General features: G+C 39.5%; 1 protein-coding gene across 1 annotated transcript; it reads left to right on the forward strand.

Annotated features, from left to right (window-relative positions):
* The first annotated feature begins 5,273 nt into the window (after positions 1–5,273).
* Positions 5,274–16,733, forward strand: LOC143272566 (transcription intermediary factor 1-alpha-like). The gene is given in 6 exon segments (XM_076568266.1): positions 5,274–5,568; positions 5,571–5,870; positions 6,023–6,232; positions 14,479–15,072; positions 15,075–16,408; positions 16,410–16,733. Coding segments are annotated over 6 exon segments (2,994 nt in total). The 3' UTR covers positions 16,671–16,733.
* The last annotated feature ends 1,578 nt before the right edge of the window (positions 16,734–18,311 follow it).

Below are 18,311 nucleotides of genomic sequence, written 5' to 3' on the forward strand. Positions count from 1 at the left end.
CCAATGATGGAAAAATGGATGAGATCTACATGAACAGCCTGGATATGTGTGGGGGTAATGAAGGGTGAGAGTCGAGGGAAAGAGAGCTTGGGGGAGTGGGAAATCCCAGCTGGATCAAGAACAGAGAGGCAGAACAAGGAATAAGAGATCATGGTAAATGAAGCTCACATGAGAAGACGAAGAAACAAGTGCTAGAGAGGACCACAGAAATCTACAAAGATACCCACACAATAGACTGCTGGCAATGGTTGAAAGACAGCCCGAACTGACCTACTCTGATGATGGGATGACCAAACACCCTAATTGTCATGCTAGAAACACCATCCAATGACTGAGGGATCTGGATGCAGAGATCCAAGGCTAGGCCCCGGGTGGAGCTCCGGGAATCTAATTAGTGAAAAAGAGGAGGGTTTATATGATTGAGAATTGTTGAAACCAAGGTTGGATAAAGCACAGGGACAAATAGCCAAACGAATGGAAACACATGAACTATGAACCAATGGCTGAGGGGCCCCCAACTGGATCAGGCCCTCAGAATAGGTGAGACAGTTGATTGCCTTGATCTGTTTGGGAGGCATCCAGGCAGTGGGACCAGGTCCTGTGCTCATTGCGTGAGTTGGCTGTTTGAAACCTGAGACTTATGCAGGGATGTTTGGCTGAATCTGGGAGGAGGGGACTGGACCTGCCTGGACTGAGTCTATCAGGTCGATCTCAGTCCTCGGGGGAGGCTTTGCCCTGGAGGAGGTGGGAATGGGGGTGTGCTTGGAGGAAGGGGAGAGGGTAGGAGGGGTTAGAACAATGGAATCCATGACTGATATGTAGAACTGAATTGCATTGTAAAGTAAAATAAAATAAAATAAAAAAAGAAAGTCTGTCAATGTAATACACCATATAAACAAACTGAAAGGAAAAAACCACATGATCATGTCACTAGATGCTGAAAAGGCATTTGACAAAATCCAACACCCCTTCATGATAAAGGTCTTGGAGAGATCAGGAATCCAGGGGCATATATAAATATAATAAAGGCAATTTACAGCAAGCCAAAAGACAACATCAAATTAAATGGAGAGAAACTGAAAGTGATTCCACTGAAATCAAGAACAAGGCAAGGCTGTTTGATCTCCCCATATTTATTCAATATAGTACTTGAAGTTCTAGCCAGAGCAATAAGACAACATAAGGAGATCAAGGGCATACAAATTGGAAAGGAAGAATTCAAGCTTTTGCTATTTGCAGATGACATGGTAGCATACATAAGTGACCCCAAAAATTCAACCAAGGAACTCACACAGCTTATAAACACCTTCAGAAATGCAGCAGGATACAAGATTAACTCCAAAAATCAGTACCTCTCCTATATACAATTGACAAACAGGCTGAGAAGGAAATCAGAGATACATCATCCTTTACAATAGCCACAAATGATATAAAATAACTTGGGGTTACTCTAAGGAAGCATGCAAAATACCTGTATGACAAGAATATTAAGTCCCCGAAAAAAGAAATTGAAGATGTCAGAAAATGGAAAGATCTTCCATGCTCTTGGACAAGCAGAATTAACATAGTAAAAACAACAATCTTACCAAAAGCAATCTACAGGTTCAATGCAATCCCCATCAAACTCCAACACAATTCTTCACAAACCTGGAAAGAACAGTACTCAACTTCATATGGAAAAACAAAAAACACAGGATAGTCAAAAGCATCCTGTACAATAAAACGACCTCTGGAGGCATCGTGATCCCTGACTTCAAGCTCTATTTTAGAGCTAAGGTAATAAAAAAACAGCTTGGTACTGGCATAAAACCCAACATGTGGACCAATGGAACCGAACTGAAGACCCTGACATTAATCCACACAACTATGAACACACAATTTTTGACAAAGAAGCCAAAACTGTACCTTGTAAAAAAAAGAAAGCATCTTCAACAAATGGTGCTGGCATAACTGGATGTCAACATGTAGATGACTGCAATATATCCATATCTGTCACCATGATATAACTTAAGTCCAAGTAGATCAAAGACCTCAACATAAATCCAGTTACTGTGAACCTGATAGAGGAGAAAGTAAAAAGTAGTCTTGAATTCCTTGGCACAGGAGATCACTTCCTAAATATAACACCAGTAGCACAAACACTGAGAGCAACAATTAATAAATGGGACCTCTTGAAACTGAGAAGCTTTTGTAGAGCAAAGAATACGGTCAACAAGACAAAGCAACAGCCTACAGAATGGGAAAAGATCTTCACCAACCCCACATCTGACAGAGACTAATCTCCAAAATATATAAAGAATTCAAGAAATTAGACATCAAAATGCCCAGCAGTCCAATTAAGAAATGGAGTATGGAGCTAAATAGAGAATTCTCAACAGAGGAAGCTCAAATGGCTGAAAGACATTTAAGGAACTGCTCAACATCCCTAATCATCAGGGAAATGCAAATCAAAACAACTCTGAGATACCACCTTACACCCATCAGAATGGCTAAGATCAAAAACACTGAAGAGAGCTTTGCTGAAGAGGATGGGGAACAAGGGGAACACTCCTCCACTGTTGGTGGGAATGCAAAATTGTATAACCACTTTGGAAAACAATATGGTGCTTTCTTAGAAAATTGGGAATCAATCTTCCCTAAGACCCACCTATAGCACTCTTGGGCATATACCCAAGAAATGCTCAATCATACCACAAGGGCACATGGTCAGCTATGTTCATATCAGCATTGTTTGTAATAGCCAAAACCTGGAAACAACCTAGATGCCCTTCAACTGAAGAATGGATAAATAAATTGTGGCACATATACACAATGGAATACTACTCAGCAGAGAAAAACAATGGCATCATGAGGTTTGCAGGCAAACAGATGGATCTAGAAAAAATTCATCTGCAGTAAGGTAACCCAGACTCAGAAAGACAAACATGGTATGTACTCAGTCATAGTCAAATACTAAATGTAAAGTAAAGGATGACCAGACTGCAACTCACAACTCCAGGGAGGCCACCTAGTAAAAAGGACCCTAAGAAAGACACAGGGATCACCCAACAACAGAGAAATGGATGAGATCTACATGAGCAAACTGGACATGAGGGGAAGTAATGAAGGGCAAGGGTAGGGGGAAGGAGAGCTTGGGGGAGCGGGAGATCCCAGCTGGATCAAGAACAGAGAGGGAAAAAAGGAAAGAGGTACCATGATAAAGGAAGACCCCATGGGAATAGGAAGAAACCAGGTGTTAGAGAGGTCCCCAAAAACCCACAATGATACCTCCACAATAGACTACTGGCAATAGTCGAGAGAATGCCTGAACTGACCTACTCTGGTGATGGGATGGCTGAACACTCTAACTGTCATGACAGAATTCTCATCCAGTGACTTATGGAAGCAGATGCAGATTTCCACAGTCAAGTCCCAGGTGGAGCTCCAGGAGCTCCAAGGGGTGAGAGAGAGGAGGTATTATATGAGCAAGAGATATTGATACCAAGATTAGAAAAAGCACAGGGACAAATAGCCAAACTAGTGGAAACAGGTTTACATGACCTGTGAACCAATAGCTGAGGAGCCCCCATGGAACTGGATCAGGACCTCTGGATAAGTGAGACAGTCTATTAGCTTGAACTATTTAGGAGGCCCCCAGGCAGTGGGACCAGGACCTGTCTCAACTGAATCTACCAGACTGAGCTGAATCCCCAGGAGAATCTTTGCCTTGGAGATAGGAATGGGGGATGAAATGGGGGGAAGGCAGAGGTAGGATGGGAGGAGGAAGAGCAGGGGAATCTGTGGCTGATATGTAAAATTATTTTTTTTAAATAAAAAAAGGAAAATAAAGAAAAAGATTATCTTAATTAATCTGGGTAAATGTTCATATTTATAACAGTTTACTATTTTTATAACCCTATTTTTAAAGAAATATTTATTTCATCTAATGTTTAAAATAAAAAATGAGAAAAATTTATCTTAATTAATCTGGGTAAATGTTCTTATTTATATCAGCTTACTATTTTTTGCAAACTTATTTTTAAAGAAATATTTATTTCATCTGTTTAGCTCATGAGATAAAGTTAAAGACAGTATCCTCTTTTGGTATTATTTTTATATCATTTGCATGGAATTCTGTGTTTTCCTTTGAGCATTGTTTAGTAGTATCTCACCCCTTGTTTCCTTAGTCATCTTTTCACATCTTTTTCCTTTTTGTTTCTTTGATATTTTAAAAGAATCAATTTTGACACAGTTGAAACCTTTATATATTCATATTCTATTTATTAGCTTTATTCATATAATTTTCTTTTTCTTAAATTATTTGAGTTTGTCTTAGTATGTTTATCTTGTTATGTTATTTCTTTTTATCCTATTCTTTTTCTAATTTAAAAACATACATGTTCTAAAATCATGCTATCCATTTTTCTCATGTTCAATAGTTTTATTGTTTACTTCTGCCTTCTTTTACTATGATATTTTCTTATCATGAGTGCATTTTACCTTTCTTACTAAATTTCTAGCTCTTTGGGATATATATATATATATACATATACATATATGATATATATTACATTAGTTTGTAATATATCATATATAAATATGAATATATATATATACACACACACACATATATATTGAAAGAAATTTGTCCTGACTGTGGGCCAGGCAGGACTGGAGAAAACTTCAGGTACAAATGGCACCCAATGGCTCGAGTTTCTACCTTATACCAGAGAATATTTAATAAGTAATTCTAAACAGAACCAAAACCAGGTTCCTGCTCCATGTCTCATATGGGCGGCTAGACACCACAACATGCGGCCTTGAGCTACTCTATTGCAGGTTCACAACATGTGGGTTTGACCTATTCCCAGCGAGGTACACAGATGGTTGTGTAAGCCATGCAACATACAAAGCAGTTTCTTGGCTACACGCTGCTTTGATAGAAGCATAGACCCACTGTTTCTGAGGGTTGATGACTACTCCCAGACCTGTCAGTAAATGTACACCAACGTGTTGGGAAGCTGAGGTGGGTGGAGCCACCAGCCACAGCAGTTGTTTCAGGCTTAGAATGCTGCAGTTAAAGCAATAGGTTTTTAATAGTTTACAATGTGTGTAAAAAATGCACTTAGGCTTGAAAGAGAGAAACAGGAACATATGCAGCTATATAAACAAATAGATAATTTTTAAAAATAAAGTCTTGGCGGACTCCGAGGAGAAGCGGGAGGCGGCGGAGGTCGTGGGGGGGGGGGGAGGGAGGTGCGCCCTCCCGCTTCCCCGGAGGCCGCCGCAGGACAATGGAGATGGCTGTGGAGAAGGCAGCTGCAGTGGCGGCTCAGGCCTGGGGCCCCGCAGCAGTGGCGCCAAGCGGAGAGAACCAGGCAGAGAGCCGGCAGGGTCCGGACTCGGAGAGCGGTGATTAGGCAGCCCAGCTCAACCTGTTGGACACTTGCGCCTTGTGCTACCAGAACATCCAGAGCCGGCCACCCAAGCTGCTGCCCTGCCTGCACTCCTTCTGCCAGCGCTGCCTGCCCGCGCCCCAGCGTTACCTCATCCCGCGCCCGCCCCTGCCCCCGCCCCAGGCTCCCAGGCCGGTGGTCCTTCGCCCTTCGCTACCCAAGTTGGAGTCATTCGATGCCCCGTGTGCAGTCAAGAATGTGCTGAAAGACACATCATAGACAACTTTTTTGTGAAGGACACCACTGAGGTTCCCAGTAGTACAGTAGAGAAGTCTAATCAGGTATGTACAAGCTGTGAAGACAATGCAGAAGCCAATGGGTTTTGTATAGAGTGTGTTGAATGGCTCTGCAAAACTTGTATTAGAGCTCACCAGCGGGTGAAGTTCACCAAAGACCACACAGTCCGGCAGAAAGAAGAAGTATCTCCAGAGATGGGTGTGGTGATTGATGCACACCTTTAATCTCAGCACTTAGGAGGCAGAGGCAACCTGATCTACATAGCAAGTTCCAGGACCCCCAGAGCTACATAACAGAGAAAAACCTGTCCCCCCCCAAAAAAGTTTTTTTTATTACAAGGACAGAGGCAGTTGGTGTGACCAGTCAGCGACCAGTGTTCTGTCCATTCCATAAGAAGGAGCAATTGAAATTTTACTGTGAAACATGTGACAAGCTGACATGTCAGGACTGCCAGCTGCTAGAACACAAAGAGCATAAATATCAATTTATAGAAGAAGCTTTTCAGAATCAAAAAGTGATCATAGATACACTAACCACCAAACTGATGGAAAAAACAAAATATATAATGTAGATGTAACCAATCGTATTATTAAAATAAGAAACACAGAGCCAAGGTAAAAGAGAAAAGCCGAGAGGTCAGAGCTCAGAGATAAAATCTTACCTCCTGCAGTGCTCCTAGCTTCCCCGAGAGAGGGAGGTACTTCCTGTGTCCCTGTTTAAATAATCTTTCTGTTCTGCCTTCTCATTGGTTGTAAACCCAACCACATGACTGCCTCATCACTGCCTGTAAGTACCGCCCTCCAGGTCTTAAAGGCGTATGTCTCCAATACTGGCTGTATCCCTGAACACACAGAAATCTACCTAGCTCTTCTAACCACCACGCTCTTACTATGGCTCTAATAGCTCTGACGCCAGGGCAACTTTATTTATTAACATAAAATTAAAATAACATTTCAGTACAAATAAAATATCACCACATTTCCCCTTTTCTATTTTAATAAAAAGAAAAAAGGCAAAAGGTTATAACTAACAAAAGAAAAACTATATACAAAAGTACAATAACTATATACAATATATACAATTAACAAATACCTAAACGATGTCTAGTCCATTTGTATTTGACAAATCAGAGAAAATAATTCCCTTATCTATCCTATTTTAGTAAGTCCAAAATGTATCTAATTCACTTTCTATCCTAATTAATCTTCAACTATAACTAACTAATCTTCAACTCCCTCAGAGACCCAAGAAGGAAATAATATTAGCTAACAAAAATAAAAACAGGAAGTGCACAAAAGCAACTTCCAAAAATTTTGTGAGTTGACAGAAACAGCCAGCTGCCTGGACAGTCACCTGAGGTTTCTCCACAGTGTTGGGGCATCATCTTCAGCCTATAGGCTTATGGTATCTGACAGACTCATTTGTGAAGTAGGTTGTACACAAGGTCAACAGTTCAACCTCCATTTGGGTGAGAGCAGTCCATGTACCAGAAACACCTGAATTCCACTAGTGTCATGTCATGATTCAGGATTTTAAATTCTGGAAATTTTTGATGGTTTTTGAATTCAGCTGTCCATTCTTCTTGGCTGTGTATATATGGCTTCATCTAAGCATCCCCTTCTCCACATCCCTCTATTAAATGCCAGTCTACTATTGAGAGGCGTGAGCTTTCAGTTGCTGTTCCATTGCACAACAGAAGCCATCGGCCCACTGCCTGTTCAGCTGCCTTCAAAGAAAAGGGCACTGTACCTTTTCCAGATTGTGAAGGCCACTTCAGGGATGGTGCCATATTGTCCTGGCCTCAGAAGATGCCGTCTGATAAAGCTATAACCACACTTGTTTTGGCAGGAATCGGTAGTCCTTTGTTTCGTGTTCTGTCTGTCCATTTTTTCTGTTGATTTGAGGATACTTTGTTGTCCAGTGGCTAACTTTTGCCACAATGAAAATTAACTCCATATGCAGTTTCTTCAATGCCCATATTTTCTCTGAAGTAGATTGGTACTGCCAGGAGCCGACATGTCTCAAAAAAGAAAAATTTCTAAGTTATTAAAATATTTTAAATGCCATATTCGTTAGATCTCTGAAGGGTTTGAAGATGACCTGTCTAAAATATATCTGCTCAATTTTTAAAACATATCTAATATGACTACAATTTCTATTGTAATGTCTAACTACTTTCATTTCTTTATATCCTAATAGTTGGTAATAATGTAAAGTATTTAAAACTAGTAATTGTCTTTTTCTTTTCTTTTCTTTTCTTTTCTTTTCTTTCTTTCTTTTTTTTTTTTAAATAAGAACCTTAAATCTAATCTCCTTTGCTTAGCCTTTTTCCTAACCCTTGACAACAACTTGTAACCAACCCCCCTAAACAATGAAAATTATCCCAGACCCAAAACCCATTAAAAGAACCAAAAAAAAAAAAACCACCCGCCCCACACCACCTCTTTGGGAATGTGGGCGTCATTCTTAAAATTGCTTCCTGCTGGGTATGGGCGAAGTTATCTTTATCCTGAAAGAAAAATTTAGGTTACTTGTCAAATTCTAGGAAAGGTAACTATATCCTTCATTATTATCCAGTCTGTGTATAAAGCCAAAGTTCAGGGTTTATCTCAAGTCCTTATTCAAGTAGTCTTTGAGACTGGATCATCTCAGCTAGTCATCTCAAAATTGCTCTGAGCACCTTGTAGTTCAAAGCTGATCTGTAGATGATGTTTGTCAGTTTAGTGATATTATTATTGTCCACGTGGAATTGTTGTTGTTGTTGTTGTTGTGGGGCCCCATCTTCTTTCCGGAGACTTCAGTTGATGTTAGGCCTTGCCGTGATTTCCTGCAGAAAACTGATAAGAGACTCGAACACAAAGACATATATATGCAGCTAATTGAAGCCTTTTTTCTAGAATTAGTTAGTACTCTATATGACCATTCATATCTTAACAAAGTTTAAAATGTATATATATATTAATCTTGTAAATTTTGATATAAAATTTATACTTTAAGAAAAGTTTAAAGAATCAGAAGAGAATCAAAGAGTTGAGATTAGTAATAGAATAGTCCCTTAATTAATTTGGCTTTTGTCCTGTCCCATAGCAGAAAATGGCTCTTTCTGGCATGATACAGGGAGTTTGCATTTTCCTTTTAACAACATGCTTGAGTTTGAAGAAGGAGAGAGCCATTCTCCAACTCCAAAGTCAGCTTTAAATTTTAATTGAACTGGGACTATTAGAAAACCAATAGTGTTAAATCTTTAGAGAAAAGCAGAAACAAACATTTAAGAAGACATAAAATTTTTTAGATAATATATACCCATATGCCATATACTCCCATATACTCTGTTTCCTGGGATAGATGATTTGTCCCTTTTCTTCAGTTGTCTCATTTGTCTTGTGTTCTTCAGATTCCTTAACCTTCATCCTCCTAAAAGACAAAAACAAAAACCTTTCCCCAAGACTAATTTTGGGGATGTTCCTTTTTGGCAAGTTATTATCTGATTAAATGAAAAGGCATGTGTTACTGTACAAGTTAGTTTAAATTGGATGTTCATGCTGGTTGATGAACTATCATCTCCTCTAATTAAGAGGTTTCTCTTGTTCAAATCGAACCTTTATCAATTTTGATGGTATCCACAGCTTATCTTCTCCTGTAGAAACAAAAGCAAAACCTCGTCCCCAACGTAATACATACCCTGGCTTCCATTCTGAGGTCAGCACATCCTTAAAGTATATAGGCTTATTTAATTCTGTAGTTTTTTCTATTACCCAATGTCTCTCTGCAGCTGTTGTTCCTTTCTCATTGGCATTCAGAAAATTCAAAGTTAATAGAGCATTATGCAGTCTATTTCTGGGGGTTTTTGTTACTCCTTTCTGTTTATTTAGCATATCCTTTAGAGTTCTGTTTGACCTTTCTATAACTGCTTGACCTGTAGGATTATGTGGTATACCTGTAATATGCTTTATATTGTAATAAGCAAAAAACTGTTTCATTTTAACAGAGACATATGATGGAGCATTGTCAGTTTTAATTTGTGCAGGTATACCCATGATGGCCATAACTTCTAGCAAATGAGTGATTACAGAATCAGCTTTTTCAGAACTCAAAGCAGTTGCCCATTGAAATCCTGAATAAGTATCAATGGTGTGGTGTACATATTTCAATTTTCCAAATTCTGCAAAGTGAAACACATCCATCTGCCAAATTTCATTCCTCTGAGTACCCTTTGGGTTACATCCTGCTGGTAATGGCGTTTGATTATAGAAAGAACAAGTAGGACATTTCTTTACTATTTCTTTGGCTTGTTGCCAGGTTATGGAAAAATCCTTTTTTAAACCTTTACTATTGACGTGATGTTTTTTATGAAAGTCTGAGGCCTCCAGCACATTTCCTATCAATAATTTATCAATCTCATCATTGCCTTGTGCTAGAGGGCCTGGCAGACCAGTATGAGATCGGATGTGAGTTATATATAAAGGATGACTCCTTTTCCTGATTGTATCTTGTAATTGAATAAATAGTGAAGTTAATTCTGAAGCATCAGGGATAAATTCTGCAGTCTCAATATGTAACACCACTCTTTCAGCATACTGAGAGTCAGTTACTATGTTGAGAGGTTCTGAAAAATCCATTAATACCAACAGAATAGCATACAATTCTGATTTTTGCACTGAATTATAAGGACTTTGTACCACTTTACTTAAATTTTCTGATTTGTAACCTGCCTTTCCTTGTTTGTTGGCATCTGTATAAAATGTACGAACTCCAGATATGGGTTTTTGCCGTACAATTCGAGGCAAGATCCAATCAGCTCTCTTTATAAAATCAATTCTGTTGCTTTTGGGATATTTGCTGTTAATTTCTCCCAAAAAATTACTGCAAGCTCTTTGCCAAGGTTCACTTTCTGTCCATAATTTTTCAATGTCCTCCTTAGTTAAAGGTACGACAATTTCTGCTGGGTCTATTCCTGCTAACTGACGAAGTCTCAATTTTCCTTTCCAAATCAAGTCAGAGATTTTTTCCCCATAAGTTTTTAATTTTTTATTTGGTTTATTTGGTAAAAATATCCATTCCAATATAATATCTTCCCTCTGCATTAATATTCCAGTAGGGGAATGCCTAGAAGGTAAAATAACCAAAATGCAATCCAGCTTTGGATCAATACGATCCACGTGCCCTTCATGTACTTTCTTTTCTACCAAGGCCAATTCTTTCTCAGCTTCAGGTGATAATTCTCTTGGACTATTTAAGTCCTTGTCACCTTCTAAGGTTTTGAACAAATTAGTCAGTTCATCATTTTTTACCCCAACAATAGTTCGTAGATGAGAAATATCTCCAAATAATCTTTGAAAGTCATTAAGAGTCTGTAGTCTATCTCTCCTAATTTGCACCTTTTGGGGTCTAATTTTTTGTAGCTCTATTTTATATCCTAAATAATTAATAGAATCTCCTCTTTGTATTTTTTCAGGAGCAATTTGTAATCCCAGCAAGGCAAAATTTTCTTTACTTCTTCAAACATTCTTTCTAAAGTATCTGCATTTGAGTCAGCTAGTAAAATATCATCCATATAATGATAAATTATAGATTTAGGAAATTTTTTACGTATCACTTCCAATGGCTGTTGTACAAAATATTGGCACAGAGTTGGGCTATTTAACATTCCCTGTGGGAGGACCCTCCATTGAAATCTTTTAACCGGTTGAGAATTATTATAAGTAGGCACTGTGAAAGCAAATCTTTCTCTGTCTTTTTCTTGTAAGGGTATTGAAAAGAAACAGTCTTTTAAATCAATAACTATGAGAGGCCATCCTTTTGGTAACAGAGTAGGCAAAGGAATTCCAGATTGTAGAGAGCCCATTGGCTGAATTACTTTGTTAATTGCTCTAAGGTCTGTTACCATTCTCCATTTACCAGATTTTTTTTTAATAACAAATACAGGAGAATTCCAAGGGCTGGTTGACTGTTCAATATGCTGAGCATTTAACTGTTCTTCTACCAGCTCTTCTAAAGCCTGGAGTTTCTCTGTTGTTAAAGGCCATTGCTGAACCCATACAGGCTTGTCTGTTAACCATTTTAAAGGTAGAGCTGTTGGTATTTTTGGAGGATTACCAGTTGTTGTGCCCTGTTCTTGTATAATATGGATGGCTGGTGACCACTCAAAATAATGCCTTCTAATATTTCTCTCAGAAACATGTGCTAGTTTATGATTTGTTTCTGAGATTGGAGGGATTTTAATCTGAGTATTCCATTGTTGCAACAAGTCTCGACCCCACAGGTTCATAGCAATGTTAGCGACATATGGTTTTAATTTTCCTCTCTGTCCTTCTGGACCTATACATTCCAGCCATCTTGCACTCTGTTTCACTCCAGATAATGTCCCAATTCCTAACAGTTGAACGTTTACCTCCTGAAGAGGCCAAGCTGGATGCCAAAATTCTGGTGCAATTATGGTAATGTCCGCACCTGTGTCTACCAGACCAGACAACAAAACACCATTTATTTTTATCGTTAATTTTGGTCTCTGTTCATTAATAGAAGTTTGCCAAAAAATTTTCTTTATGTTTTCTCCTGAATTTTCTATTCTCTCTGTTTCATCATCCTGACCAGCATGATTTATTCCAATAGTCATTTGGTTATTTAATCGCTCAGAGCAGGGATTTCCTCTACAGCTGCAGGAAAGGTTTGAACTGGTTTTGCTATGGGGGCCTGCATGAGGCCCCTCCGGGAGTTTCCCGAAAACTGAGACAAAGGATTACCCTGTCTGTCCTTTGTTGATCTACATTCGTTGGTCCAGTGTTTTCCCTTACCACACCTTCTTCATACTCCAGAAGGAAGGGGCCTTCTGTTGCCATTGTTCCTTGAAGAAACATTGCTTCTAGGAATGACCTGTTTACAGTCCCTTTTAAAATGTCCTTGCTTTCCACACCCAAAACATCTAACACTCCTCAAACCTTTTGAAATTACTTCTCCTACCCACGTATCATGCTCATCAACCTCAACATTAATTGTTTCTCTAATCCAATCTTCCAAAGGTGCAGATCTTGCCCTTAACGGCCTGATTATTCTTTTGCATGCTGCATTCGCATTCTCAAATGCCAAAGCTTCAATTATTGCCTTACTAGCTTCTGATCCTGAGACCATTCTGTTTACTGCTGAAGCCAGTCTTTCTAAAAAATCTGTGAAAGATTCTTTTGGGCCTTGCATAACCTTTGTGAATGACTCAGGTTTTTTTCCTGGTTCATCAACTCTGTCCCATGCATTCAAGGCTGCCATTCGACATAAAATTACGGTTTGAACATCATATAAACATTGTGTTTGTATTGAAGCATATTGGCCTTCTCCAATAAGCTGATCCTGACAAACTTGTATTCCTTTATCCCTCCATTGTGTTTCTACGTTTCTAGCTTCCTCCTTAAACCACGTTAGAAATTGAATTCTCTGGCTGGGTTCCAGAACAGCTTGTGCAAGGTCCCGCCAGTCCTGTGGTATAATCCTATTATATGTTGACCAAGAGTTTAACATTTGCTTTACATATGGGGAATGCATGCCATAAGATACTATTGCCTCCTTAAACCTTTTAAAATCCATCAGTTCAATTGGAGCCCAGATATTTTGTGTAGCCATTTGATCAGGCATCTGCTGTACGGTTACAGGATAAATTAAGGATGACTGTGTGAAAACAGGCTTTCTTTCTGTAACCTTATGATCCAAACTTGAACCAACTTCACTGTTAAAATTAACAGGTTTTTCTAAAGCTGTTATCCTGGCACTTAAATCGACTATCTTTTTAAATAGTAAAATGAGAATAAGCATGGTGATTAACTGCATAATTCCCATAATACTAATCTTTTCATATAGTTGTTCCATTGTCAGACTGCCTAAAATTTCAAACAAAACCAAATTTTCTTCCAATGTACACAGGAAACCCATTTTTTTAAATGTGGAAAAAATTTGTCTTTTAAATAGTTTCCTTTATGACTTACCAAATCTGTGTAGAACAGTAGAAATCCGAGCGAATTTCAAAACAGCCACCTAGAGTCCTAGGTGTAAATCCAGAGAGAGAGAGAGAGAGAGAGAGAGAGAGAGAGACAGAAACAGAGAGACAGAGAGACAGAGAGAAAGCGAAAGCGAAAGCGAAAGCGAAAGTGAAAGTGAAAGTGGAGGGGTAGCCGGCTAAAGCTTAAAGCCAGCCACTTGTTCCCTCTTGAGCCGAGTCAAGGCTTGGCTTTACAGCCAGGGGCCCTGTTTAGCAGGGCAGGCCTGAGCTGTTTGTAGCACTGGCTTTAAGCAAGCAGCTCACAGTCCAGCCTGAGCCCAGACCTGGGCCGGGGCTAGGGAGCCGGCTGCTCCGGCTAGGGAGCCGGCCCCAAGCAGTTTTTAATGGATTCTTGTCACGTTGGGCGCCAGATGTAGATGTAACCAATCGTCTTTTTAAAATAAGAAACACAGAGCCAATGTAAAAGAGAAAGCCGAGAGGTCAGAGCTCAGAGATAAAATCTTACCTCCTGCAGTGCTCCTAGCTTCCCCGAGAGAGGGAGGTACTTCCTGTGTCCCTGTTTAAATAATCTTTCTGTTCTGCCTTCTCATTGGTTGTAAACCCAACCACATGACTGCCTCATCACTGCCTGTAAGTACCGCCCTCCAGGTCTTAAAGGCGTATGTCTCCAATACTGGCTGTATCCCTGAACACACAGAAATCTACCTAGCTCTTCTAACCACCACGCTCTTACTATGGCTCTAATAGCTCTGACCCCAGGGCAACTTTATTTATTAACATAAAATTAAAATAACATTTCAGTACAAATAAAATATCACCACAATATAAAGTATACAGGAAATCAGATCCAAAACAGAATAATTGAAGTAAATCAAAACCAAAAGCAGGTGGAACAGGATATTAAAGTTGCCATCTTTACGTTGATGGTAGAGATAAACAAGAAAGGGAAAGTCCTGCTGCACCAGCTTGAGAGTCTTGAAAAGGACCATAGAATGAAACTTATGCAACAACAGCAGGAAGTGGCTGGGCTTTCCAAGCAGTTAGAGCACGTCATGCATTTTTCTAAATGGGCAGTTTCCAGTGGCAGCAGTACAGCATTGCTTTACAGCCAGCGGCTGATTACATATCAGTTATGGCACCTTCTTCGTGCAAGGTGTGATGCTTCTCCTGTGACCAACAATACCATCCAGTTTCACTGTGATCCTAGTTTCTGGGCCCAAAATATTATCAACTTGGGTTCTTTAGTAATCGAAGATAAAGAGAGCCAGCCACAAATTCCTAAGCAGAATCCTGTCATGGAACAGAGTTCCCAGTCACCAGGTGGTTTACCTTCCAACCAGTTATCCAAGTTCCCAACACAGATCAGCCTAGCTCAGTTATGACTGAAGCATATGCAGCAACAGCATCCGCCACCACGTTAATAAACTTCCAGAACCACAGTCCTAAACCCAATGGACCAGTTCTCCCTCCTTATCCTCAACAGCTGAGATATCCACCAAACCAGAATGTGCCACGACAGATAATAAAACCCAACCCCCTGCAGATGGCTTTTTTTGCTCAACAGGCCATAAAACAGTGGCAGATCAGCAGTGGACAGGCTCCGCCCACAACTGCCAGCAGCTCTTCCTCCACTCCTTCCAGTCCCACAATCACAAGTGCAGCAGGATACGATGGAAAAGCTTATAATTCACCCATGATTGATCTGAGCGCGCCAGTGGGAGGGTCTTACACCCTTCCATCTCTTCCAGATATTGATTGTTCAAGTACTATCATGTTGGACAATATTGCAAGGAAAGATACAAGTGTAGATCATGGCCAGCCAAGACCTCCATCAAACAGAACAGTGCAGTCACCAAATTCATCAGTGCCTTGCAGGACTTTTACTATGACTAGTGTCCATCCCCCAATATGTTCACCTAGTGCCTCCAGTGTCGGGAGCCGAGGAAGCTCTGGCTCTTCCAGCAAACCAGCAGGAGCTGATTCTACACACAAAGTCCCAGTAGTCATGTTGGAGCCAATCCGAATAAAACAAGAAAACAGTGGACCACCTGAAAATTATGATTTTCCTGTTGTTATAGTAAAACAAGAATCGGATGAAGAATCTAGAACTCAAAATACTAACTATCCAAGAAGTATATTTACTTCCTTCCTCTTAAACAGTAATCAGAGCTCTGTTTCTGAGGAAGCTATGTTAAGATCTGATGCTCCTGATAGCACAGGAGATCAACCTGGACTTCATCAGGAAAATTCCTCAAATGGAAAGCCTGAGTGCCTGGATGCCTCCCAGAAGTCCCCTGTGCATGTCGGGGAGAAAAGGAAGGAGGATGACCCCAATGAAGACTGGTGTGCAGTTTGTCAAAATGGAGGGGAACTCCTTTGCTGTGAAAAGTGTCCTAATGTATTCCACCTCACTTGTCACGTGCCCACATTGACAAATTTCCTGAGTGGAGAATGGATTTGTACTTTCTGCCGAGACTTATCTAAGCCAGAAGTTGAATATGATTGTGATGCTCCCAGTCACAACTCAGAAAAAAGGAAAACCGAAGGCCTTACTAAATTAACGCCAATAGATAAAAGGAAATGTGAACACCTGCTTCTGTTTCTTTACTGCCATGAAATGAGCCTGGCTTTCCAAGACCCTGTTCCTCTAACTGTGCCTGATTATTATAAAATAATTAAAAACCCAATGGACTTGTCAACCATCAAGAAAAGACTTCAGGAGGATTATTGCATGTATACAAAGCCTGAAGATTTTTGTAGCTGATTTCAGATTGATCTTTCAGAAATGTGCTGAATTCAATGAGCCTGATTCGGAAGTAGCTAATGCTGGTATAAAACTTGAAAGCTATTTTGAAGAACTTTTTAAGAACCTTTATCCAGAAAAAAGATTTCCAAAACTAGAATTAAGGAACAAACCAGAAGATATTAAGTTCAGTGATGACTCAGATGATAACTTTGTGCAGCCCCGGAAGAAGCGTCTCAAGAGCCTGGAGGACCGCCAGCTGCTTAAGTGAGCAGCTTCCGGCCATACACTCTCTAAGAAAATTTCCTTTCCAAAATAAAAACAAAACCTTCTCAGTGATTTAACACTGCTAAAAAAAATAAGTAAATAAATAAAGTCTTTAAGAGACAGTAAAGGTAGTATAAAAATAAACCACATAAAGATGGATATTACATAGAGAATCTGGATTGTGTTGTCTTTGGGATTTTTAACTGCAGAAAAACATTTGATCATAAAAGCTGTTTTAAAAAAAGAGTTAAGCCTATATATATAGGTACTTTGACTTCAAATTTTGGGTGTAAGGATATGTTGCTTTGGAAAGGAGGCCATGCTTTTGTTTCCACAGAAAGCAAGAGGCTATAGATTTGTTCCAGATTAAGATACATTAGGTTTGACCAGCCAAGACCCCCTGAAAGGTCTCTGATGACACCATGGCCCAGATGATCCAACATCCAGAACAGTTTCAAGGCAACTGGCTCAGACAATACAGCCTCACGGACTACCCCATAAGGCTAAAATTTTCTGTGTGTCCCCATAAGATACAGCAACCCCCTCCAGCAGGAAGTAGTAAGAGAAGCTATACCCAAATTCCCAAATAAACCAAACTGGCTTTGGAGATGGAATTGGCGAACTCCTTCTCTAAACCTAAGCATATTAATAAAAGAAAAGGTTAAGAGATTCTTGTGCCCTATATCAGAAGAGCCCTCTGGTGTGGAACAGAGAAAAACCAATATTTTAATTTAAATCAGGTTGATTATAAATGCAATCTCTTTCTAAAGAAGAAAAGGGGATAGATATAGATATGGTAGGATGAACGGGTAGATTATTAAGTCTACATTTAAAGAGCAACTTGTTTAAAATACTTTACATTGCTATGGATTTTAGTCTATTGATACAAGTTTAAACTTCTTATACTGTATATATATTTCTATATTAGTTAAGTTTTCTAGGTATACATAGATATATTTCAAATAGACAGGTAATCTTCAAACACTTCAAAGACCTACAGAATATGGCACTTAAAGTGTTTTAAAAATTTAGACTTTCTGGACAGTGAGACATTTCTGCTCCTGGTACCACCAATTTACTTCAGAGAGGAGGATAGGCATCAAAGACATTCCATATGGAGTTTATCTTTAACTTGGCAAAAATAGCAATTTGGGCAAGAAATTGTTCTTGCCTGGACTGCTTGATCAAATGGACACACAGGACCCATAGGAAGGTGACCACAGAGATTTGCATGGCAAAATTGTCCTCCAGGTTCCTGCTTCACAGAGGAAACTGCCAGACATTCTACAGCACACAGAGAAAAGTGACTGAGAGACTCTAGGCCTGTGGACAGAAAACAGATGCCCCAATTTTACAGAAAAACATTAGGTGACTATGCGGGCTGCCAGCTGTCTCTGTCTACTGTCACAAGACTCCCAAAAGTTGCTTGTGCCCTTCTTCTGTTTCTCAGATATTATATCCTTCTGAGGCCTTTGCTGGAGTTGAAGACTAGATAGTTATAATCTCCTCAGTCATGATAAAAGATAAGTTAGATATGAAACCTTAGACTCACAAATATAGGATAGATAGGATATTGATACAAGTTTAATTTTGTATCTTCTTTAATTTTGCCAAATACAAATAGACTAGATATTGTAATTGTAAT

Source organism: Peromyscus maniculatus, chromosome 1, assembly GCF_049852395.1.
Source record: "Peromyscus maniculatus bairdii isolate BWxNUB_F1_BW_parent chromosome 1, HU_Pman_BW_mat_3.1, whole genome shotgun sequence".
NCBI classification, from domain to species: domain Eukaryota; kingdom Metazoa; phylum Chordata; class Mammalia; order Rodentia; family Cricetidae; genus Peromyscus; species Peromyscus maniculatus.